General features: G+C 51.8%; 1 protein-coding gene across 2 annotated transcripts in view; it reads right to left on the bottom strand.

Moving 5' to 3' along the window:
• PEPD (peptidase D) overlaps positions 1–25,153 on the bottom strand; it is a 116,701-nt gene that overhangs the window by 50,055 nt on the left and 41,493 nt on the right. For both annotated transcript variants that reach the window (XM_059044389.2, XM_067019670.1), the window contains 2 exons: positions 20,987–21,062; positions 20,026–20,072 (listed from right to left, as the gene is read on the bottom strand). In XM_059044389.2, coding sequence (XP_058900372.1) covers positions 20,026–20,072; positions 20,987–21,062 — 123 coding nt within the window. The remainder of the gene's footprint in view (positions 1–20,025; positions 20,073–20,986; positions 21,063–25,153) is intronic.

Below are 25,153 nucleotides of genomic sequence, written 5' to 3'. Positions count from 1 at the left end.
CAATCCTGGCTCAATGGATTGGCCTCTTGTCAATGGTATGGCCTTGGACAAGTTACTCAGCCTCTTTGTTCCTCACTTTCCTCGCCTATAAAAGAGTCAATTGTGCCTACATGCAGAAGGTTGCCGTGAGGATGAAATGCATCGTACCCTCATTTGATGGCAGAAGGGGGAAAAGCCCAGGCTTCTGGAAACGCCTGCGGGGCTGTTGCTGCCGCCTGGCCAATGCCCATGGCCTCCCTCTCCCAGAACTAGCTCCAGAGTAAAGAAAGGGCCTCCTTCACTGCTGGATCCCCAGGGCTCAGAACAGTGTCTGGCACACAGTTAGTGCTTAATAAATGCTTGCAGAACAAACGAATGGGCTGAAAGAGGAACAGCTGAGGGAACTCGCCCCGGCCTCAGGGGTTTTGTGTCTTACATGCTGGACCAAGAACTTCTGATCCCCAAAGCCCCTTTGCCCCTCCCTGAGAATCACCACCTTCCTGTCTGCACAGGTCACTGACAGATCATTTCTAAGACCCCAGACCCACTGCCCCATCCACGCCTCACTCCTCCACCTGGTCGTCAGCCCCACGAATGGCTCTGTCCCTCTAGAGATCTGTCTGACCCACCCCACCTCCTGCCCGTGGTCTAAAGGGACCTACAAGGGCCAGGCCTGTGTGCTCTCTGGCAGGCAGAGTGAGGGGGCGTGCTTAATGGGTGTGCACACCCCTCCACACACACACAGCACACACACACACACACACACACACACACACACACAGAGCACACACAGCACACACACAGCACACATGCACACAGCACACACGCACACACACAGCACACACACACGCACACACACAGAGCACACACGCACACACACACAGCACAGACGCACACAGCACACACACACCGCACGCACGCACGCAGCACACACGCACACACACGCACACACACACAAACACAGCACACACACACACACACACACACACACACACACACACACACAAGGCAGGGACATGAAATACAGCCAGGCCCTGAATGAAAGTGCAGAGCCAGGTCCCTAGGGAGCTCTCTCCCATCCAAACGCACGGATGTCATAAAAGCACAGCCCTAAGGCAGAACCTCAGTGTCTCAGGCCAGAACTACAGTGGCTGGAAGGTGGGAGGCGGGAGAAAAAGCAGCAAGCAGCCTGGAAGCGCGGCACCCAGAGATGCCCGCACCAGACTTGCCTGTAAGGGAACAGACAAGGGGCGTCGGGGAAGCGTGGCTTGGCCTGCACTGCAGGGCTCGGCACCACTAGGCCGCAAGTCTGAAGCCTGGGACCCCTACCGTTCCTTCTCTTCCCTCATCCCCACGTGCCATCCCTCAGCAAGCCCTCAGCTCCAGCTCCAGCCTCAAACACCCTCCAACCCATCCTTTCCTCTCACTGCCCTGCCACCTCCTCACTGCCCTCCTGTGGCCGCCTCTGTCCACTTGCCACCCAAAGCCACAGCCTCAGCATGTCAAGTCACGCCAATCACAGACACCTCCGAGGGGCGTCTCACTGAGACCTGGCCTGCCACCCGCTCCTCTCTTACCCACCAGGCCCCCGTCCCTGTCCCCCTCACCAGGTGGGTCACTGCCAGGCCGGCTCCTCGGCCCCTCTCGGCCTCGCCGCGAGGGTCACGCTGGGCCGTCACTCCCTGTTCTTTCCTGGACTCCAACTTATCACCACATGTATTGATAATTCTCCTGCTGGTCTCTCCTCCCCTCTGGAACGTCAGTGGTGAACTCCTATGGGCTGAGGTGTGTGCCACCCAAATTCCTATGTTGAAGCCCTAACCCCAGTGAATTAGAATGTATGGCGACAGGGCCTTTAAAGGGGTGATTAAATTAAACCGAAGCTATTATGGGCACCTTGATCCAATCTGACTGACATCCTTATAGGAGGAGATTAGGACACAGAGACACCAGGGATGTGCACCCACTGAGGAAAGACCATGTGGGGATACAGCGAGAGGGTGGCCATCTGCAAGCCAAGGAAAGAGGCCTCAGGAGAAACCAAACCTGCCCCCACCTTGATTTTGGTCTCTTCCAGCTTCAACACTTGTAAGACTATAAATTTCTATCGCTTAAGCCACCTGTCTGTGATATTTTGTTATGGCAGCCCTAGCAAACTAATACAGACACCTTCAGGCCAGAAGGATGAGAGGTCTCCAGACGCTCTCAGGGACGCTGTGATCACAAACGACCAGAGCCTGAATCACCCATGACCTAAAAGCTGAACCAGAGTCCCACCAGGGTCAAAGCCAAGACCTCAGAGGCCAGAGAGAGGACAGGAGGAGCCACTCCCCCAGACTAGCTCCAGCCACAGCTTTGTTGCCTACCAGGAGGGGCCTGTGTCTTCATGGCCGAAGAGAGATGCAGAGCCCCCCCACCTAGCCCGCCCCTGGCTGAAGTTCTGGCGCCCACCCCCACTCCCACCCCAAGGAAGGGCTGCCAGTCTGAGCCATCCACACTGCAGCCTCTTGGAGATTCATTTCTTTCCTCTTCAAAGCATTATAGATTCATTGCCAAGTCTTGCCGTAAATCAAAAGAAAGTCACTACTCATTACCTACTTAGAATTCCCTGAGTTCTTCCTGGGAAACCATTTCTCAGCTGTTTGATCTCTGAGCCACCAGCACTATCTGCAAGTATGCCACCCATCACGGCAGCCACCAGACACTTTTTTCTTCTAGGCTCCTTTCTCAGCACCTAGATGAATTTTTACCTTTCTCCAGTTTCAAGAAGAGCTGCGCAGATAAATGATTCAAAGACTCCAGCTCATGCTGAAAATATATGGACTGCGTAGAGCCTATTCTGAGTAACCCCACGTTGGGGAGAAAGGCGCTGACCACACTCTCATTGGACGGGCTGTGCTGGCAGCCGGACCCCAGACTCACGCAGGCACCTGAACGCTCCTTCCCGTGTCTTTTCACCTGCAGGACGGTGACTTGTCCAGCTGCAGCCAGCACCAGCTGCCCATGCCTCAGTCAAGCCCTTCCTACCCCTCGGCAGAATGTCACCCAGGGCCCCAGGGACACACGCCAGCTGGCTGTGGCTAGCGGGACCAACAAGGTACCCCATTTGCAAACAAGGTGCCCCAGGAGGACCCTCTTTCCCCAGTTCTGCAGCTGGTACCTCTCTCCCAAGGAACCCCTGCCCCACAAAAGGGTTACTCAGCACCCAAGGGGGCAGGGGGCAGCCAAGGCCAGCCTCCCCAACCCAGGGTGCCCATCTCCAGAGCCACCAGCCCAGTTCCAGGTCGAGCAGTCAAACCCCACTTCTCTTGCTGGGATGAACAGCAAGACAAAGTAAAACAGCAAAAACAGGGACTTTCCTGGTGGTCCAGTAGTAACGAATCCGCCTTCCAATGCAGGGAACACGGGTTCAATCCCTGGTCAGGGAACTAAGATCCCACATGCTGCAGGGCAACTAAGCCCACGCGCCACAACTATGGAGCCCACATGCGCGCACCACAACTAGAGAGAAGCCCGCGGGCCACAACGAAACTCCCACGTGGTGCAACTAAGACCCGAAGCAGCCAAAAATTTTTAAAATAAAATAAATAAATACACGTTAAGGGCTTCCCTGGTGGCGCGGTGGTTGAGAGTCCGCCTGCCGATGCGGGAGACACGGGTTCGTGCCCTGGTCCGGGAGGATCCCACATGCCGCGGAGCGGCTGGGCCCGTGAGCCATGGCCGCTGGGCCTGTGCGTCCGGAGCCTGTGCTCCGCAACGGGAGAGGCCACAGCAGTGAGAGGCCCGCGTACCGCAAAAAAAAAAAAAAAAAAAAAATACACGTTAAAACACACACACACACACACACACACACACACACACACACACACAGCAAAAACAAGCCCAGGCAGGCCCTGACCCTAACAGCCACCAGGTATCCACTGTGCGAGGGGCTAGACGGGCAGAGCTCTCCACCAACAAGCCCCAGTCATCCCAGGCTGGAAGGATGGCTATAGAGCACCTGGCCCTGGCCAGGACACCCAGGTGGGCCGCCGGGCAAGCCACAGTGCTGCTCCTCAAGGTCGGGATGTGAGAAGAGCCCCACCTCAGGCCCAGACACAGAAGGTAGCAGACTGCACTCACAAGCGAGGGGACCCAAAGAGCTGTCACAAGTGCAGGGCACCTGGCTGGCGGGGGTGTGGCACGTTCGTGGAGGATGGCCCCGGGGGAAGGCACAGCTGCATGATGCTGGAGCAGAAGGGGATAAGGAGACATGGCTGCCACAGAACTGGGTTTTCTAACGGAACAGTGGGATTAACATAAACGCAGCCAGCTGGGTCTGTGAGCAGCGGTAACCACGCCAGGCTCCCGCAGGTGCTGGCTGGGAGATGCCAGCCTTCGTGGCCAGGGCTGCACCCGTGGGCAGGGGCCGTCGTCTTATTCTGCTCAGAGATGCAGGGAACAGGAAGGGACTTGGGTCATGGCAGTACTGGGGCCCGAAGGAACCCAGGACACTCCACAGTGACGACATGCTAGCCCAGACCCCTGGCCCGAGGCCTGTCACCAACACCGGACACGGTCCCCAGCCAGGCAGCAGAAGCCTGGTTCCTGGACATCCTTGTCTCTCCTGAGCCTCAAGCACAGTGTGAGGAGAGTCCCGGGTCCACGGGAGCTGCAGGAGCCCATCTCCTGACTGTCCACCCGACCCTGCACCCTTCCTCACCCTGTTCTGGGGCCGCTGTGGGAGGAGGAGGCCGCAGCCAGGACCGTGGCAGGCCCCTTGACAACAGTAGAAGCTCAAAGGCCCACACGGCCCACCCTCCATGCCAGGGACCAAGGGGAGTCCCAGTGCAGGGCACAGAGGCCGGCCTGGCCTGGGGGGGCTCGTGTGGGACAGAGCTGTGGCTTCAGAGCAACCCCTGTTGTTGAAACCTCTAAGTGGAAAACGCTCTCTGTGGTTCCACCATCAATAACCTCTGGGTTTTAAAAGCATACGTGCCTGCTAGCAGATATGGGAATGGGCTTTCAGAGTTCCTGGACTAAACCCTTCGTGACATCTACAGAATTCAGAGTTAGGAGGGAAAAACTCCCAGCCCAGAATAATTGCTCCCACAGGGAGCATTTTTCTGCACCAGAATGTAATAGGTCTGGATGAGAATTTTCTAAAAACCAGCACCAAACCTTGCAGCAAAATCACAACTGTCTGCTTGTTCTGGGGGCCAAACCGAAATAACAGCTCCTACAGGATAATTCCTTCACCAGATGCTCCTGAGACCCAGAGCAATGCTTTCTGACCATCAGACCCAGACAGGGAAGACTGCCTTCCGAGATGGGCCCCTGGTCCACACACCACATCCTCACCCGTTCCTATCTGCCATGGGGCTCTCCTCCTATACGGAAAAGCAGAAAAGCCACTCCAGGATCGGGGTGAGGGCCAGCAGCAGCTCAGAGGCCTAGGGGCACCTGGCAGGTAACTTGTAAAGGAGTGAAGCTGACCAGAGATTTACACACAAAATATGAGAAACAGTCCCTTTATTTTCCCCATAGCACTCCCATTTTTCTTGAAATACATGACCTTTTTGACTATTTTTCCTTTTTCCTTCTTTGGATAGAGACACTGGTATGAGAAATCTTTCTCAACTACAAAAGAACCAATGTCATGAGAGCCATGAGAAAAGGTGGTGGAAAGAGTCTGCCTCAGTCCTGGGCGAGGCATCAGGGAAGGGGGGGTCCTGCAGCATGTGCCCCAAAGGCAACTCTGCCCGACTGGGCCTCTATGGGAGTTTCAGCCCAAGGATACTATCAATTTCAATATCTAGGGAAACCCAGAAAAGTCTCCTGATTTTTAACTGTTGACTTAGAGCAACCAAAACAAACCAAAAAATTCCACTCTGTAGGCCAAACTAACACTGCTTAAGCCCTGGGTCTAGCCCAAAGGCTACCCACCAGTTTACAGCCTCTGGACTTTGTCTTACTAGAAAATTCCTCCTGGGGAGTAAGAAGCAGGGACACCAGAGATTCCACTCCCCACAAGACCCTAACCTGACAGAAGCTTCTGGAAAGCCACAGGGTCTGCAGACCATTCTCACCAGGGCCCCCGGAGGAAGGCAGGCCAGCTAATGGCATATGGCCAAAGCCAGCTCCAGCAGCAGCCAGTGCAGGGGAGATGTCTCCTACTGCCGGAGAGCGAAGGCCTGCTGCACCCCTGGTGTGGCTCACGCCCTCCCTCCTCAGCTCCTTTGGGCAGCTCAACTTGACAGTGAATCCACAGGCAACCCACACCTTCCTCCCCTTTTCTTCTGGGCCTGAGCCATTTCAGCAGCACCCTGCATCTCAGGGTCAATCAGACAGCTCTCGTTCAGCTGTGCAGAAGAAGCCAGAGCAAGTCTCCCTGCGGGAATCCAGAGGCAACTTAGAGTCTCTGGCCCAAGTTTTTATGGGCTCCACAAGGATAGCACATCTGAAGAGCAAGAGCCAACAGTCATGGATGAAGAAGGGGCCACAATGGAAAGGGGCTCTCTAACACCACAGAGGTGGTGGCCAAGTTATAAAATGAGCGTAATAAGGGAGGAGCAGAGCTTCTGGACGGGGGTCACAGGAAGTGAATGAGAAGACAAGCTTGCGAACTTTCCACGGATGCAGAAGTGGGGATTATGAGAGAAAAGATGAGAAAACATGTCCCCGAGGCAGGGACAACCCCAGGCCTGTCTACACAGCTGCTGGCACCCAATGGGTCACCATGTTAGCTTCTGTAACTGAGAAGGAAGTCACAGAGAGACCAGAGAGTGAAATCTGTCCAGGGTGACACGATATATAATTACATTACAGGTCTCAGATAACATGACCCAAGGGGATAAATGCCTGTCCCCGGGGAGTGACCAGTGGGACAAGAGACAGGAAGTACAGAGCGTGTGACATTCTCACTTGAGTGGGCACGTGGCCACTGCCTCTGGCCTATCCTGGCTGGTGGCCCAGCTGTTCCTGATTCCACAGAGCTGTTGCCGGCATCACTGGACCTGTCACCTGGATCACAGTCAACAGGCTGTGTCCTCCTCCACCTCATCTGCTCTGTGTATAGGTGTGACTGCTTCTCTGCTCTACCTTTCACTGGCTTAGGTCAGAATACACCTGATCTGAGTCTTGCCACTTGAGTTGTGCTGCCCTCTGCACCCACCCGCACTGCCTGGGTGAAGAGCTGTCGGCTAACACGAGGCCCAACTCATGCCTCTTCTCAAGGAGCCACCTCCAGGGCCTCCCACCCAGCTGGCGAGGCTAGTGGGATCCATGACTCCCAAAGCACGGCTGAAGCACAGAACGGTACCGAGACAGATCCTCGGGAAATACTGCTGCGCTCAAGAGTCCTAAAAACATCAGGCAAGAAAATTAAAAGTTCCCTACAAAGAGAAAGAATATGATTGGCCTAAGATCTTCATCAACAATGGAGGGAACGTTTTCATAGAACAGAGATTCAAACCCAGTAAAGCCCTCCTTGACATAGGAGGCAACACAAGGACTCTCCAATGTGCGGGGTCAAACTAAATGCTTTAGAGGAAAGGGAAAACGCAGTCCAAAATAGGGGTCCACACTGGATTCAGTAAGACAGTGACATCTAAATAACTGTTATTAAAATGGTTAACTTTTTAACACCAACTTTCCAAAGACAAAAAAAAATTTTCTTTCAAAGCCAGAATAAAACCCAGAAAGCACCAAAGGAGACTCTGGATGAAAAACCAAACATACTGGTCGGTCATCACCACAGACGCAAGTGGCCCTCCGAACACTGGGAGGGGCTCAATTTGGAACAAGTAAACTGCAACCAATGAACAAAATTTAAAATAAAGGAGTAAGCAAAGATACACCAGGAAAATGCAACAAAAGAAAATATTTAATAGCAAAACCAGTATCAGTTAAAGTCAGATTCAAGAAAAAAAGGATTAATTAGGTCAAAATGGTTCTTAAAAGCTGTAAAAAGGTAAAATGTCACAATAAAGTCTTAATCATCAATGTTTATATGTCAAACAACTTGGGATGGAAAAGAATAAAACAAAAGCTACTAAGAATCACAAAGAGGAATTCATAAAACCATCTCTCTTAATCTTAAATATACAAAAATAAGGAAGGAGGCAGAGGACTGGAATAAGGTAAGAAATCTGATTTCATGTACACCAAAGTACACTCTACTTTTGTTTATTAAAAAATAAACATTTTCCATTATTCCATAAAAGATTGACAAAGAATATGTCTAACTAGGCCACAAAGAAAAATCTCAAAATTTACATAGACTATAATCTCTCACTATAAAGGTGATAAAACCAGAAAACTAATAATAAAAAGTTAACAAAACCACACATCTACCTAGAAATGAAAAGAAATGCTCTTAGTTCGTTTCTTGGGTTAGGAAACAAATCAATCAAAACCTCTTAGGATATGGTAAAAGCAGCATTAAAAAATATATTAGCTACAATTCACTTATTACTGAAGAGGAAAAAATAAAAAACTAAGATTCAACTAAACAAGTTAAAAGATGGATGTTCAAAACAAGGTCAGGAAGGGGGGATAAAGAAATCAATAATAAAACTGGGAATCCATGAATTAGACAAGCAGAACCAATAAATACATTTAATAACTGATTTTATGAAAATACCAATAAAACTGGTATAATTCTGGCAATGCTAATCAATAGAAAAAGAACACAAATACATAATATTAGGAACGGAAAGGAAATACAACTACAGTTATACGGAATTCCTTGGCGGGGTGGGGAGCTGCACTGTGTGGCTAGCAGGACCTTCGTTCCCTGACAACAGATCAAACCTGGGCCCAGGGAAGTGAAAGCACTGAGTCCTAACCACTGGACCACCAGGGAATTCCCCAGAGCACATATTTTTAAAAATTAAGAGAGTAAAATTGATAACTTGGTTCTAAGAAGTTTAAAATTCTTGATGAAAACAAAAATTTTCCAGGAAAAACTTGAAAAGGTATCAAAGAAATTCTCCCCAAAGTAACAGTAGGTTCTGACAGCTTCAAAAGACTTCTTTATACCTTCAAGGAACAGACAGCCCCTATGCTTTCTAAATTGTTCCAAAAAATGGAAAAATGTGGAGAGCTTTCCAGATCGTGATCTCAAAAACTCTCATCTTAAAATATGATTAAGAAGTTAAAAAAAAGTCTACCTCAATCCCCTATTTTGAACCTATATACAATGCCAGTAAAATAACATCAAAACAATCATTATGTCCTATACACTAATGATGAAAAATCTGAAAGAGAAATTAAGGAAATACTCCCATTTACCAATGCAACAAAAAGAATAAAATACCTAGGAATAAACCTACCTAAGGAGACAAAAGACCTGCATGCAAGGAACTATAAGACACTGATGAAAGAAATTAAAGATGATACAAACAGATGGAGAGCTATACCATGTTCTTAGATTGGAAGAATCAACATTGTGAAAATGACTATACTACCCAAAGCAATCTACAGATTCAATGCAATCGCTATCAAACTACCAATGGCATTTTTCACAGAACTAGAACAAAAAATTTAACAATTTGTATGGAAACACAAAAGACCCTGAATAGCCAAAGCAATCTTGAGAATGAAAAATGGAGCTGGAGGAATCAGGCTCCCTGACTTCAGACTATACTACAAAGCTACAGTAATTAAGACAGTATGGTACCGGCACAAAAACAGAAATATAGATCAATGGTACAGGATAGAAAGTCCAGAGATAAACCCACACACATATGGTCACCTTATTTTTGATAAAGGAGGCAAGAATATAAAATGGAGAAAAGACAGCCTCTTCAATAAAGTGGTGCTGGGAAAACTGGACAGCTACATGTAAAAGAATGAAATTATAACACTCCCTAACACCATACACAAAAATAAACTCAAAATGGATTAAAGACTTAAATGTAAGGCCAGACACTATAAAACTCTTAGAGGAAAACATAGGGAGAACACTCTATGACATAAATCAAAGCAAGATCCTTTTTGACCCACTTCCTAGAAAAATGGAAATAAATACAAAAATAAACAAATGGGACCTAATGAAACTTAAAAGCTTTTGCACAGCAAAGGAAACCATAAACAAGACGAAAAGACAACCTTCAGAATGGGAGAAAATATTTGCAAATGAAGCAATTGACAAAGAATTCATCTCCAAAATTTACAAGCAGCTCATGCAGTTCAATATCAAAACAACAAACAACCCAATCCAAAAATGAGCAGAAGACCTAAATAGACATGTCTCCAAAGAAGATATGCAGATTGTCAACACACACATGAAAGGATGCTCAACATCACTAATCATTAGAGAAATGCAAATCAAAACTACAATGAGGTATCACCTCACATCAGTCAGAATGGCCATCATGAAAACGTCTACAAACAATAAATGCTGGAGAGGGTGTGGAGAAAAGGGAACCCTCTTGCACTGTTGGTGGGAATGTAAATTGATACAGCCACTATGGAGAACAGTATGGAGGTTCCTTAAAAAACTAAAACTAGAACTACCATACGACCCAGCAATCTCACTACTGGGCACGTACCCTGAGAAAACCATAATTCAAAAAGAGTCATGTACCACAATGTTCACTGCAGCTCTATTTACAATAGCCAGGACATGGAAGCAACCTAAGTGTCCATCGACAGATGAATGGATAAAGAAGATGAGGCACATATATACAATGGAATATTACTCAGCCATAAAAAGAAATGAAATTGAGTTATTTGTAGTGAGGTGGATGGACCTAGAGACTGTCATACAGAGTGAAGTAAGTCAGAAAGAGAAAAATAAATACCATATGCTAACACATATATATGGAATCTAAAAAAAAAATGTTTCTGAAGAACCTAGGGGCAGGACGGAAATAAAGATGCAGACGTAGAGAATGGACTTGAGGACACAGGGAGGGGGAAGGGTAAGCTGGGACGAAGTGAGAGAGTGGCATGGACATATATGCACTACCAAATGTAAAATAGATAGCTCGTGGAAAGCAGCTGTATAGCACAGGGAGATCAGCTCGGTGCTTTGTGACCACCTAGAGGAGTGGGATAGGGAGGGTGGGAGGGAGACGCAAGAGGGAGGAGATATGGGGATATATGTATATGTATAGCTGATTCACTCTGTTATCAAGTAGAAACTAACACACCATTGTAAAGCAAGTATACTCCAATAAAGATGTTAAATAAATAAATACCTAAATACATAAAACAATCATTATGATGCTTACTAGATATACTGTTCTATATACTATACCTATATTAATTCACCAAATCCTCCCAACTATCCTATGAAGTGCTATTATTATCCTTTCTTCCAGATGAGGAAACTGAGGCACAGTAAGTGGCACAACTGGGACCCAAACCCAGGACACCAGTCTCTAGAGACCATGCCCTAACCTCTAAAGTGGACTGCCTCCCCATTTCAATCCTGCAGCTTATTAAAATAGTAATCCACCACAACAAAGTAGGGTGTGCTGGGGATGCCCGGCTGGCTCTGCACCAGGAAGTCTAGTCATAAAATTAATCTAAGGAACACCCAGCGTCCAATCTCGGTATCTGATACCATGATCCAATAAAAGGAATGAGGGCTCCTCGGAGAAATGGCTGATTCAAGGGCTGGAGCAAGGGATATACAAGATGAACCTGGAGCATCCTGCAGTGCCAGAAACTTCTAAGAAAGTGTTCAAAAAGCAAAATTATGCAGTGTGTCAGAGGGACACAGGAGCCAAATGAAAGAGTCCCCAATGGCCAAGCTGGAACAATTGAAGCAACAAAATAATGTATTGATAATATTGGTTTATAACCCAAAGTATAAAATATATCTCTATGAGTCCATATAGATATAAGTAAATAAACGATTGAATAAATAAACAGGAGACAAGGGACAAATCTTCCATACAGAAGAATCACAAATAGTGTATGTAGATAATTCCCCGCTCAAGGAGATAGTGTATAACTCCCCACTCCTTAAGTGTGGGCTGTGTATTCTGCCTTCTGAAAAATACAGTATGGAAAGGGGGAAAACAAGTACATTTACAGTGGAGAAACTTGACAAATACTAGCTCAGTTAGGTGATCAAGGTCAACATCAGTGATAAGTCAGTTCACTAACATGTACCCTTGAAACAATGAGATCTAAAAGTGGCACTTTACCTCTGGGGTCCTCCTCCCAATGACACACATCTCCACTCTAACCATGACAAAAACATCAGAAAAACTAAAACCGAGGGATGGTCTACAAAATACCTGACCAGTACCCCTCAAAACTGTTAAGGTCACTGAAAACAAGGAAAGTCAGAGAACCGGCCACAGCCCAGGGTAGCCGAAATGTAATGTGGGATCCTGGAACAGAAAAAGGTTATTAGGTAAAAGCTAAGGAAAGTGGAATAAAGTATGGACTTTTGATAATAATAACATATCAACACTGTTCAGGGACTTCCCTGGTGGCGCAGTGGTTAAGAATCCTCCTGCCAATGCAGGGATCGTGGGTTCGATCCCTGGTCCGGGAAGATCCCACATGCCACAGAGCACCTAAGCCCATGTGCCGCAACTACTGAAGACCACACACCTAGAGCCTGTGCTCTGCAATAAGAGAAGCCAGCCGCAATGAGAAGCCAGCACGCCGCAAGGAAGAGTAGCCCCTGCTCGTCACAACTAGAGAAAGCCCGCACGCAGCAACAAAGACCCAACACAGACACACGAAAACAAAACAAAAACAAACAAAAAAACCCCACTGTGCATGAGTGGTGACAATGGATCACAATCACATTAACAGCAGGGGAAAAAGAGAACTGTCTGTAATATTCCTGTAACTTTTCTGTGATCTAAACCTGTTCTAAAGTCAAAAGTTTATTAATTGCTTAAAACACAGACACACAAGGCTGATAAAATTCAACATCCTTTCCTGATAAAATCTCCTAGTAAGCCAGGAAGAAGACACTACTTCCTTAAACTTACGATAAGTATTTATCGAAAATCAACAGCACCACGTTCAATGGTGAAACACTAGAGGCAAATCCATGCAGATGCCTGCTGGCACCACTGTTACCTAATGGGTTCTCCAGGGGCAATTCCCCCAGCAGCTGAAAAGAAAAGGCCTATTTCTGTTGGCTTTGCCCCCAAAAGCTCTAATTAGGGCTGCATCAACCAGGGTGCACATTTGCAGGAAGTCCTTGCCTCTGGTTCTTTGCCCAGCTTTCTGGCTGGATATCACACTAGTTTACGTCCTAAATGTGCCCATTTCTCAGTTACTTTTTAAGCAAAATGAGCTATCCAGGCTTTAAGCCACAGATCCCCACGACCCCTAAGACCCCGCTACACTCCCAGACACCGGGCTCAGCAGAACCTCTTGGTTCTCCTCTCTGATGTCACGTCTGCAGACAGAGCAGGCTGGCTGGGCACATAGGACCTGCCCTGCCTGGTATCGGGGGGCCCAGGATGAGGTAAAGCCTGCTCAAAACCCCAGGAATTATCCACCCAAGGCGGCCCTGACTCTTCTGTCAGAAGGGGCTCAGTTCAAATACACCGAGGTGCGGCGGGGTGCAGGACTCACGGGCTGGCTTCCTGAGGGGTGCAGCAAACAGATGGGGGTTTCCTGACCCTTTCGTGGTGGGCTGTGTGTGGTTCATCTGCAACCGCCGAGGAAGCGCTGGCAGGAAAGCCGCACCAGCCACGCAATGCAAGGCGAAGAGCCGGATGGGCCACACCCAGACCTGGGGGTCTCAGCAGGCCAGGCTGCAGCCTAATCCCTCAAAGTGGCCAGCGAGAGTAAGTGACATGTCTGCTGTGGAGGGTGCAGGGCACTCACCCCCCAGACAGTGACCAGGCCCACAGAGGAGGGCCCATCACAGCCGTTCTTACCCAGGGGCTCTGGTCTCAGTGGTTGCCTGGACCCAGACCTGCCGCAAAGGCCCCAGGCAAAATCTAGCACCTTCCTGAGGCAGATAAACTGAGGGCAGTCTCCCTGAGGCCCAAGCTTGCCTAGGTTAAGACCAGATTACGTTGGACTACTCCAGGCAACATCTCCAGACCCTCCAGGAAAGCGGGAAGTAATAAGGGCCTCTTGGTGCTGTCCATCACCAATGACACCTGGATCCCAGCACGACCCGTGGCGGTGCTCAGAGCTACCCAGGGCCATGTCTGACCACCACACCCAGCACGCCAGGCAGAGAGAGTCCCAGAGTGAGAGGAGGGCCATGCAGGCCCAGGCGTCTAAGAGACGGCCCTGCAGGGGTTACAGTGCACCAGCAGGGGTGGGCAGAGAGAGAAGAGGATGCTAACCTGAGAGCAGGAGATGCAGCTCCCGCAGATCTGACGGAGAAGCTGCTCCAGACGAGAAGGGGGTGGGGTGGCACTGCAAAGAGTGAGGGGTGGACTCAGGGGTAACTGTGCTGCGGAGGCCTGGGCGGGAGAGACAGAAAAGGTCGGACACACCCGCCTACGCTCTCTGCAGACACAATCACCACGGCTTAGTAAGGGTGCAGGGTTTCCTGTAAACTCGCCCACCTTCCAATTACCCTCACTACAGTTCAATTTTCTAATCCTCAGGAAAAACAAAAAAACAGGCCTTTTTTTAACAAGAACACAGCAAGGATTTTTGCAGCCTGCTCCCTGGGTGGATAATCTGGAAGATCAACCACCGATCAAGCCACTGATCCAGCACCACGTGGCTTGGATGGAACCTGCGTGTCAGTGTGTGGCATGGTGTGTGGTATGTGTATGTGATGTGGAACATGTGTGTGTGTGGTATGTGGTGTGAGTGCTGGGGAGTATGGTGTGTGGTGGGTGTGCGTGTGGTATGTGTGTGTGTGGTGTGTGTGGTATGAGTGGTGGGGTGTGTGTGGTGTGTGTGGTGTATGTTTGTGTGTGCGTGTGTGGTTTGGAGTGTATGTGTGGGGTGTGTATGTGTGTGTGGTGTGGTATGAGTAGTGGGGAGTGTGTGTGTAGTGGTGTGTGTGTGTGTGGTATGTGGTGTGAGTAGTGGGGGGTTGTCTGTAGTGGGGAGACCCCCACCCTCCAGCCCTGGGGAGAGGACCCTCAGGCCTGGCCCTGTCTCCCTGCCCCCAATCCGGGCCCAGGGGGCACACTGAACACACAGATTCCTGACTTGCTCCTTCTGGCCAAAGGGGAGAAAAAAGCAAGGCGACTCTGAGCACGGAGTAGCCCAGCCGTGCAGTTCAACATTAACAAATGACTGAAAGAAGTGACAGAGTGGCATGGACACGTATACACGACCAAATGTAAAATCCATAGCTAGTGGGAAGCAGCCGCATAGCACAGGGAGATCAGCTCGGTGCTTTGGGACCACCTAGAGGGGTGGGAGAGGAAGGGTGGGAGGGAGACACAAGAGGGAGGGGGTATGGGGATATGGGGATATGTATAACTGATTCACTTTGTGATACAGCAGAAACTAACACACAATGTAAAGCAATTATACTCCAGTAAAGATGTTAAAAAAAATTACAAAGAAAACAGGAGACTCTTATTGTGGGCTGATGCCTGTGACGGAGCACAGGGAAACCCAGGCCTTGTCAGGGGTCTGCAGATGGGGTCCGGTTGTCCGCCAAGAAGGACGCCAGCAGGGGGAGGAGGACAACGCCGTGTTATCCCCTAGTACACCTCACAGACCCCTCTGCCTGTTAAATGACTCCCACACCCGCCACGGGAGCTGCCGGAAAAGGGCCCGAAATGCCCCGTTCACAGCTTGGAGAGAAAGAGCGTAATTTCAGTTAAGGTCCCAGACTGTCAAAAACATCAAGTTATTAATCTCCTTGTGGCAAATGTGAACCGGGACCTGCTTACACAGCCAATTGAGCATGCTCTAAATTAGCGTTTGCCGGTAATTGATTCAGCTGCCAGCCCCGTGCCAGCCGGCTATAAGCCGGTGACGCCACTAACATTAAGTAACATGAGGAGGTAAAATGCATTGCCTGGTTGGGTCTGCAGTCAGATGCCATTAGCACCCGATTTACCCAAACATTAACGTCTTACTGGTTTAACACAATTTACCACACCTCAGTTGCAGAAACTGATTTTCATTTTCCCTGGCACCCTGCTCGCAGGCACAGCACAGAGGAGGAGTCTTAATAAATGCCACCAGCTGGCTTCCTTGTTTCTAACATGCCTTCCAGATTTTATGACAAACCTTTGATGATAAAACAAAAAGATGAGGCTTAGAACTGGGTCTCCTGGCCAGCGGCCCTTGTCTGAGCGCCGTTGTGCCGGTGGTAGGCCCGCCTTCCAGAAAATCAGCCCCAGTCTCCCCCCCACCCACACCCCCAGGAGTCCCTGCCCTTCCTGCCCTGTGTCCCTCCGTGGGGCTGGAGCTGGCTATGCTCTCAGCAGAACGTCCAGAAGGTTCTAGGGATGCTCTTCTAAGCCAGGGGTCGGTGGCCTGCCCGGGAGTCGCTGCCCTGGACCTTCCTGGGCATCGGTCCAGCCTGTGTTAAGGAGGCCACACCTTCTGGGGAGCCCCCACCCGCTTTAGACGCGATCTCATACTCCTATTTGGTTAAGAGAAGAATGCTGAAGTTCACAGCGGCAGAGGAGACAGGAAAAAGTAGTTCAGGACATTTTCTTCTCTCTCCTGCCCATCCATCTAACACGCCCACACGTATTTCCTGATACCAACTGTGGGGCAGACACTGCAGATTAACGAGATGGGGCCTCCGAGAGAAAGTTCCCAGGCTCCAAGGACACAGGCCACAAAACAGCATCCCAGGCTACCTGGGCAGTGACATGCCTGTGGGGACAGAGAAAGTGACGTCGGCCCCCTCACCACTGCAGACGCCCCCGGGCTCAGGCTGGCACTGGCAGTGGGTGGTGCCCTCCTCAAATCTGGCCAGGGACGCCTCAGAGTCCCTGGAGGACGATCTTCCCACTGTCTCCAGGGGGTGACACCATCTGCCTGCCAGGGTCCCCCCTCCTATCTGCCCTTCGGGAACAGACACTGTCTCTTGTCCTCATCATCTCTGCCTCAGCTTTTAAAAACCCTCCCCACACTCCACCCCAGGAACACCCCTGCTCTCAGGTCTCAGGGACCCAGAGATCAGATGGCCCCCCTGCAGGGCTGAGGGTGCAAGGGTAGCCACTGCTTCCCCCCTGTACCCCCTATGGCCAGCCGTAGGGTGGGCACGGCGCATAGTAGGTGCACAACAGGGCGCACGGCTGGCACGCTGAGCTGGATTAATGCCACGCGGCACCCTCAGGGCGGCTGCTTCTGGCCCAGAGCCTCCGGATCATTTCTCCGAGGGCCGCCCCTGGTCCACAGAGGAGGCAGCAGTGGGGCCAACCCGGGATGCAGGGTGGAGCGTGGAGGCTGAGCAGTTTGTAGACAAATGTAAGGTCCCCCCAGAGCTCAACTCAACCAGAGGGTCTCCTTCAAACAACAGTCAAGCGCAACGTGTAGACCCTGAATCCCAACTCATACAAACCGGTTCTACAAAGATAGCTTTAGACAACATGAACTAGACATTTATAACATTAAGGATTATTGTTAACTTACTTAGATGTGATAAGGACACAGTGGTCACATGAAAAGGAAAACAATACCGTCATCCACTGAGACACCCACTGACGTATTTACAGGTAAAATGACACAAGGTCTGGGGTTTGGTTTTAAATACTCCAGTGAAACAAAACGAAAGAGAAAACCCGGATGGAGACTTTGACGTTCATTATACTCTTCGACGTGCGGGTGGCGGGTATTTGAAATTTGTCATTAAAAGAAAAAAACAGACCTCTGTTACCTCGGGTTGGGGAGTAGGGAGCTGGGGGAGGTATTCTGAGTGACCAGCCCCTGACCCAGAACTCACACCCAGGTTGATCTGGCTCTGGGACACCGAGGACGGCTCAGGCCCCTGCCAGGAGCCACCTTCAGAGCTGGCCTCCCCGCAGTGTAGCAGTCAGCGTGGCTCCACACTGGAGCAAGCGAGTCCTGCTCCCATTTCTGGGTCGCTTTATTTGAAGCACCAGCTGTGGGTCACTATGGGCCAATTCAGCTGGGTACAGGTTTCTGGGCCAGTGCCAACCTGAGGGACCCACTGCCCAGCCCACCTCCCTGGCAGCCCCGCAGAACTCCTCCCGTCCCAGGTGGGGGGTGGGGGCAAGGACCCGGGAACCCCAGAGCACGGAGGCAAGAGCTAGGTGGCTCCGCCCCTTCCCCCATCCTCCTTGGCCTGACGGAGCTGGGTCCTCGATGACTCACTTGTTCCATGCCCCCTCCTGGGAAGGCACGGCAGCGGGGCCTCCGAGGCCATGCTAACCTCTTACCTCCCGGGGTGTAAGGGGAGAGAAATACAGAGGCTCCCTGTTCAGGACTCCTTTAAGGGTTATTAGACTTTGAGAAAAACCGCCTACCGCCAAGACACGTGATGGTGATTGTAAATGTCCACGGTGCCCACTGCCGACCCTGTCTGTACCTTGCCCTCACCCTGCACTGCTAAGGTGTAGAGGCAGAGCGGGCCCTGAGGGTACCTAGGGCGGACATGGGCCCTGCAAGGTGGGGAAGGAGCAGCAGCACCGAGCTCTCACAAGGCCAGGCAGGAAAGGGCAGCCCAGGGTGGAGGGTACAAGCAAGGTAAAAACGCTGTTTCGTACTTACAACACTTCTGATAGCAAATATGTAGGTTTTCCACACTAAGCAATTCTCCACTTCTCTGTGGACACCTTCTGACACTAACTCACTGCCAGAGTTAGTGCAGACCCCACAGGTTAAGGGCTCAGTCCCACGAAACTGCCCCCTCTTCAGGCACCAATCACAAGCCCAGGCCTCCTTGACCTCTGACCCATCGGCCTTAAATCAGGGGTGCCCACAAAACCTAGCCTTGGGTTTCATAATTTGCTAGAATGGCTCACAGAACTCAGGAGAGTGCTTTACTTACTGTTATCAGTTTATTAGGAAGAATACAATTCAGGAAGAGCCAAATGGAAGAGAGGCACAGGGCAAGGTGTGGGGGAGGGCCATGGAGCTTCCAAACCCTCTCCAGGGATGCCAGCCTCCCAGTACCTCCACGTGTTCACCAACCTAGACGCTTTCCAAACCCTCCGGTTTAGGGCTTATGCAAGTGCCATTACCTCCTTAGATACAGGACTGATTAAATCACCGGTCAGAACTCAATCTCAATCTCCAGTCCCTCTCTTCTCCCAGGAGGTCGGGGCCTCCGAGAGTCCCTCATTAGCATAAACTCAGGTGCTGTGGAAAGGGGCTTATTATAAAGAACAACAGATGCTCCTCTCTATCAGGGAATTTCAAAGGTTTTACAAGCTCCGTGCCAGGAACTGGGGGCAGAGAACAAATACGCATTTCCTATTATGTCACAGGGGGAGACAAGGCACCTTCAGCGTCTTCTCCCCACAGGGGATCCCATGCGGTGCAGTCACTGGTGACAGACTCGGGAATGGGGGCTTCCTGCCCCAGGAGGTGGCCGCGAGGGGAGCCACCCGGGGCAGTTTGGGTCTGACCCCAGGGCTTCTTCACGCTGTGGGCAGCAGCACGCTAACTGACCCCTGGGTCCTGGCACAGGGCTGAGGAGCTGGCCAGGCCACACCCAGTACAGCAGGGCAGCCCTGGGAAGGCCCCGGGTGGCAAAAGGCTCCCTGCAGCCTAGCTGGAGCTGCAGGATGATGGAGCTCTCCAGAACGCTTTATGAGCCACTTAACCAACCCGCAACCCGGTCGTCCAAGCACAGCAGACATAATGGCAGTGTTTACACATAAAAATGGCAAGCTGTTTTACTAGCGGCTTTCAGAGTCACAATAGCAGCTATTTGGTAGTTTCCTGCAAATTGCAGCAACAAAGTCCAAGAGTGGAATGATGGGGCACTAAACCACCCTGAAAAGTAATCAAAGACTATTACCATCAAACACTCTGCCAAGAGCCAGGGAGGTGGCCACAGTCGGAAGAAAAATCCTCTTTGCCCATGACGCCGAAGCCCTACTCCTAATCCCCACTCAATCTGTGCGCCAGGCCGCCGCGCCTCATCTGTTACTTGCTCAGCGAACGTAAATTACTGTTTTTTACATTTTAATCTTTACCCAGAGAAACACAGCAGCTTACCTTTCCATCTCATACTCTTTCATTCCCACTTTTACAGCCTTCATTACCTGGAGGATGGATATTAAGCAAAGACATTTGTATTAAGGAGATAAGTAACACCGCCTTATAAATAATGTATGGCATTTTTTCAAAAGAATCTCTTCTTTAAAAAAAAAAAAAAAAAAGAATGATACGTGCACACAGTGGTGCAGAAATGTGACAAATTGGAACTCTTTTAAAGCTCCAAAGTCATACAGTTTATTTAAACCACTCCGGAGCACTTCTGTTCAGAAGTCGATAAACACCTTGGGAGGCAAGGGAAGATTTAGCCAAGATGTGTTTGGTGAATACTTAATGCTCAGAAGCCTACGACAACTATCCTAAGAGGTTTCCTTCCTTATAAAATACAGAGAAAATGAACTCGGAGAAGAGACTGCGTTACCCCCAGTGACCCCCATCTGTCTCCTGGCACAACACCGCAAATGTCAGTAAGCAGGTACTGGGCTAACCCAATGGCCCGGACCCATTTCAAAAAATAAACTTCCTTATTTGCTCCTGCTCCTCAGGTAAAGCAGGAAGGTTTGGGAAAGAACCAGGTGAGGGTGTTTTCAAAAAATGGATGATAGTAATAAACGTGCTTGAATCTTGGTTAAGGACCACAGATTCTTTCAAAGGAACTGGGACCTGCCAGAATGCGAGGAGGGAAAGCTCTACTGTCCTGGAAGTCGGGACTTCTTGCTGGGAAGTTCCCTGAGGGTGGGTACCTTAAGGTGAGGACAGGCCCTCCCTGCTCTGTCCCCACTGGGCAACAGCAAACAGCCAGCACCGTATCTTGGGTCTGCAGTGACACTTCCTGCCTGCTGGGGACCAGCACCCCCCCGAGACCGTCCACCTCGACACCGCCGTCTTGTCCCACACAGAGCAATGCTGCTTCCCCAGCCCACCCAGAACAGCAGGTCCAATGAGCCAGCGCCCAGCTTACCTCCTGGTGGGCCTCGCTGGAAATTTTATTGGTGTAGCGCAAAACCTCCAGCTCCATGTCTGTCTTGAAGACCCGGCTGCAGAAAGGAGAAAAACGAAGCAGCAAGTCAGCGACTTCCAGCAGGAGCTGGCAGACCCCTCCAGGGAAACCTGCACAGCCTGCACAGCCCGGGAAGGAGCCCAGGGCTGCAGATGGGCTGCCCGGGCATAGGATGGGGGCAGGCTGGGCCACCAAGCCCCAGGGGTGATGAGCCACGCTAAGCATGGCCCATCCCGACCCAACGCCGGCCTCAGGAGTGCGGGCTGTTTCCGCTTACAAGACCGGGGAGCCGCTGTGCGTGGCAGAAACCCAGATTCTGTAGCCGGACACACGGTGCCTCACTGAGACTCAGTTTCCTCATCCATTAAATGGGGATACAATCTACATGGCAAGGCTGTTGGACCTGAATCTTAAGTGTACTGACTCCCAGGGCTCTGCCCAGATGGCTGAAGAGTTCTCCGATTTCCCCCCACCACACCCACCTGTCCAGGCAGCCTTGGAAAACCATGTGACTCAGGCCCCCTGCGTGAGGTAGGGTCAAGCTGGGAATGGGGACGGGGCGGTGCAACCAACAGACCCTGCCGTCCTTTCAAGGCTCAGCTGTGCCTCCTGCCAGCTGGACTCCAGGCGGGTACTGGGGTCCTCACAATAAGCTCATGTTAATTTGCCCCAAATTGGTTAGGTTTCTGGTCCTTGCAATCAATCTCAACCCCAAGTAAGCCTCCCGCAGAGAAGCTAAATAAATATTCTTTTTCTACTTCCACCCATTTCAAATAAGCACCTCCGGCTCACGGCATTTAAGTGGCAGTGGGCCCCGTCCTTAAGCGCATGGAGTCCTCAGTGCATCCCTCATGGTCGACTCTGCTCCCTTTATGAAGGTGACCTGCCTTCACCAAAGCCCCCTCAAGATCAGCAAAGCGGAGTGTCATGATGGCAGATTAGTGCCTGCCCCTCCGCCCACAGCGCACCCCCCGTCCAGCCACGGTCCCCCTCTGAGGCCTGACGGTCCTGAGCCAGTCTCAGCCGAGGCGGCTGAGAAGGGCAGGGAAGGCGCTCCCACCTCCACCAGAGGCAGCTACCGACCTGTGCTGTCTCCACGATGCCCACGTAGGACGGCCAGACATTTGTCGCTGGGAGGGGAGGAAGGCATCGTACAGCACAGGGACACCTTCCTAAGACTGTAAAACCTTCCAGGGGACGTAGGAAAGACGAACTCCCAACCCACTGAAGACTTTCTCCAGTTGAACATGCCTTCTTTTTTCAGGGGCAGACCCTGAAGCCTAAGTTCGCTCTTGACCATCATAAAGGTGCTCCGGCTCCACCTTGGGGCGCTGGGAGCAGTTCTCCCCCGGGGGGAACAGAAAGCTGGTTCCCGGGCCCCGGAGGGTGTGGTCCAAATCCACTCACAGATAACCCAGCGGCCCCTGATGCTTCGATCCTGCCCTGCTCGGCACCAGCCCGAGGATCTGTGAGCTGGGAGCGGGTCTCTCTTTTCTCCGACGCGGTGACGACCAGAGAGTGACAACGCAGGTGGGAACCCGGCCCAGGCTACAACCGCCTGTGACCCCCTGCCTCTCTCTTCAGCCTAGAGCCCTGCTCCAGCCCTCTAGCCACCACTCCGGCCAACACTTCAGACCCCCCTTTCAATCCATACAGGCTCGGCCGAACGCCCGCAAGGGACGAACGAAAGCCCAGGCCTGTGTGCGCAGGACACGAGGGCTGAGGGGGAAAGCACTCAGCTGGGCGGACGGCAAAGCAGGCTGCCAGCCGCCTCCACACACCCCAGCTCTGCCGGGAGTCACAGGGGGAGCGTGCAGGCTCCTCTCAGCTTCCTGCACCTCGGGGCCCTCCCAGGGCTCCTGGTCACATGAACGAACTCATCCCCTACTTCCTGGAGAACACAGACGCCAGCAGGTGGGCGTACTCTCACCTCTTCTCCAAACTCCCAAGCCTTCCTCACCCCCGTCCTCCCCTCTCTCTCCGCCTACAAGGGAAGGGGTGCCCTCTTGTCAGTGAGGCTCAGCCCCCCAACACACACACATGGGCTCAGATCCCAGCCCCCAAGCGCCTCTGTGCACCTGCCGCTCTTACTGGAAGCTCCATGACCACTCACCTCCCCCTCCAGCCAAGCTTTCCCCCCACCACCCAGCCGCGTTTCCAGAAAGGAAAGCCTGACAGTCCTTGCCTCCGGAGAGGAGAGAAAGCAGCTTTTACGAACCTCCTCCCCATCTTCTCACTAACCCTCTCCCCTCCCCCCTCTTCTCCCTTCAGCCCCTGCCACTGTGCCAGCACTGCCTCACCAACATGCAGGATAACAGCTCCCAGGGTGCCAAACCCAGAGGCGTTCCGTGACCTCCCAAGAGCAAGAGGCACTGCCACGCCTGCCTCTGCTGGCACGTGCTTGGCTGCTTCCCCTCCTCCAGCTCTGACGGGCCCTCCCCACCCGGCCCCGCAGCTTCACCACTGCACCTGCTCCCAAACCCCCAGCTCCGGCACAGTCCTCGCAGCTGCGTTCCACCTGCAGGACCCCCCCCCCCCACCAGGCACCTCCAGCTCAGCAGGACAGAGACTCCCACCCTTCTGCAGGCTCCCATCTCCAGCCACAGCTCCCCACCTCCCACGGCTTAATGCAGACACCTGGGCACCTCCCTCTCATCCGTCCATCACTCCCACACCCAACCGACGGCCAAGGGTGGCAATTCCACCTCCACAACCCCTCACGCCTCCCCTTTCTCTCTCTCCGTCCAGACCCCACTCTCAACAGCCTGGAGAAACTCTCCTGGCTCTTCTGGCCTCCAGCCCTGTCTGCCCCCCCGACCACAGCTGTGGATCTTTGGGCAATGCAATTCTGACCAGGCTTTCCCTGGCTTAAAACCTTTAGTAGCCTCTAGATGTCGTCCAGATGAAGTTAAAACTCTATCCAGCGACCAGGAGGCTCTCTAGGCCACACCCTGCCTGTCTCCACCTTTTACCCGCCCCCCCACCCGGGACAGGGACTCCTCTGCCTGGAACCGGCTCCTGCACATTCATCCTCTAGCTCCTTTCTCAGAAAGGGGGGAGGGGCTCCCTCCAGCCCCCTACCAGGCTAAATCCCTCCCTCTATTCCCTGGGCAGTCTATGTGAATCCTCAGTAAGCTATCACACTTGTAATTTCCTTTTCATTTAAGTCTCCCCCTAAAAGCCCATAGCCCTGGAGGGCAGGGTCCCAGGGCTAGAACAGTGCCTGGCCCAGAGCAGACACACAGTAACTACGGGTTAGGAACAGTACCTGGGCATTGCACCAAAGCTGGAAAACACCTTACTTCCAACCAGGAGAGAGAATGGTTCATCTCAAAAAGAAAAGGAGGCCTCTTCCACCCCACCCTCCCCGGGCTGTTCACCGGTCATCGTGGGATTGTCGCACAGCCTGGCAGGCCCCGGTCAGGACAGGGCATGGGGAACAGCCTCCCCAGGCCTCAGCAGTCCAAACTCCCACCACCACTGCCTCACCGCCAGCCACAAAGGCAGGAAGAGGCAGCCCCAGCCTCAGAAGCCCACTTCACAGGCTCTCCATTCGCCTCCTCCCTGCCCCGCAGGCACCCTCAGTCTTGCAAAGAGCCGGGAAAAAGACTCCATCAGCCCAAGGAGAGAGGATGCTTGGAGCCCAGACCATGCTCCCTGCCTATCAGAGAGGATAAGCATGTTGAGCCACCGAGGCCCAGAGTCCTGCTTTCTTTTCTAATTTCACTTCGGGGAAGTTGACAAACTAGGCCTCTAGCTGGTTGCCTCAGGACTTATTTTTCCAGTCATGTTAAAAAAAAAAAGAAAAAAAAAATCAAACTGAACCAGGGCAAAGGCAGTTCTCCAGTGAAGCCGGCCTGGCTGAGCACTGGCCTGGCCCAGTTGAATCCAAGCGTTAAGGGCCCTGGAAGTAAAGGCTGCTGTGTGCCAGCTCGCCCAGCTGTCCACAGGGCACTCTGGGGCTGAAGTCTCGCCCCGGTGCCAGGTGTGCCCGCCTGGCCCCGTTATCTCCACAACACAAGCACCAGAAACTGTCTTTAAGATCACGGCAGAGGGCTTCCCTGGTGGCGCAGTGGTTGAGAGTCCGCCTGCCGATGCAGGGGACGCGGGTTCATGCTCCGGTCTGGG

The sequence above is a fragment of the Kogia breviceps genome, chromosome 18 (assembly GCF_026419965.1).
Source record: "Kogia breviceps isolate mKogBre1 chromosome 18, mKogBre1 haplotype 1, whole genome shotgun sequence".
In the NCBI taxonomy this organism is placed as follows: domain Eukaryota; kingdom Metazoa; phylum Chordata; class Mammalia; order Artiodactyla; family Physeteridae; genus Kogia; species Kogia breviceps.
The sequence above is the reverse complement of the archived record's forward strand: the minus strand, read 5'-3'. Positions and strand labels throughout refer to the sequence as shown.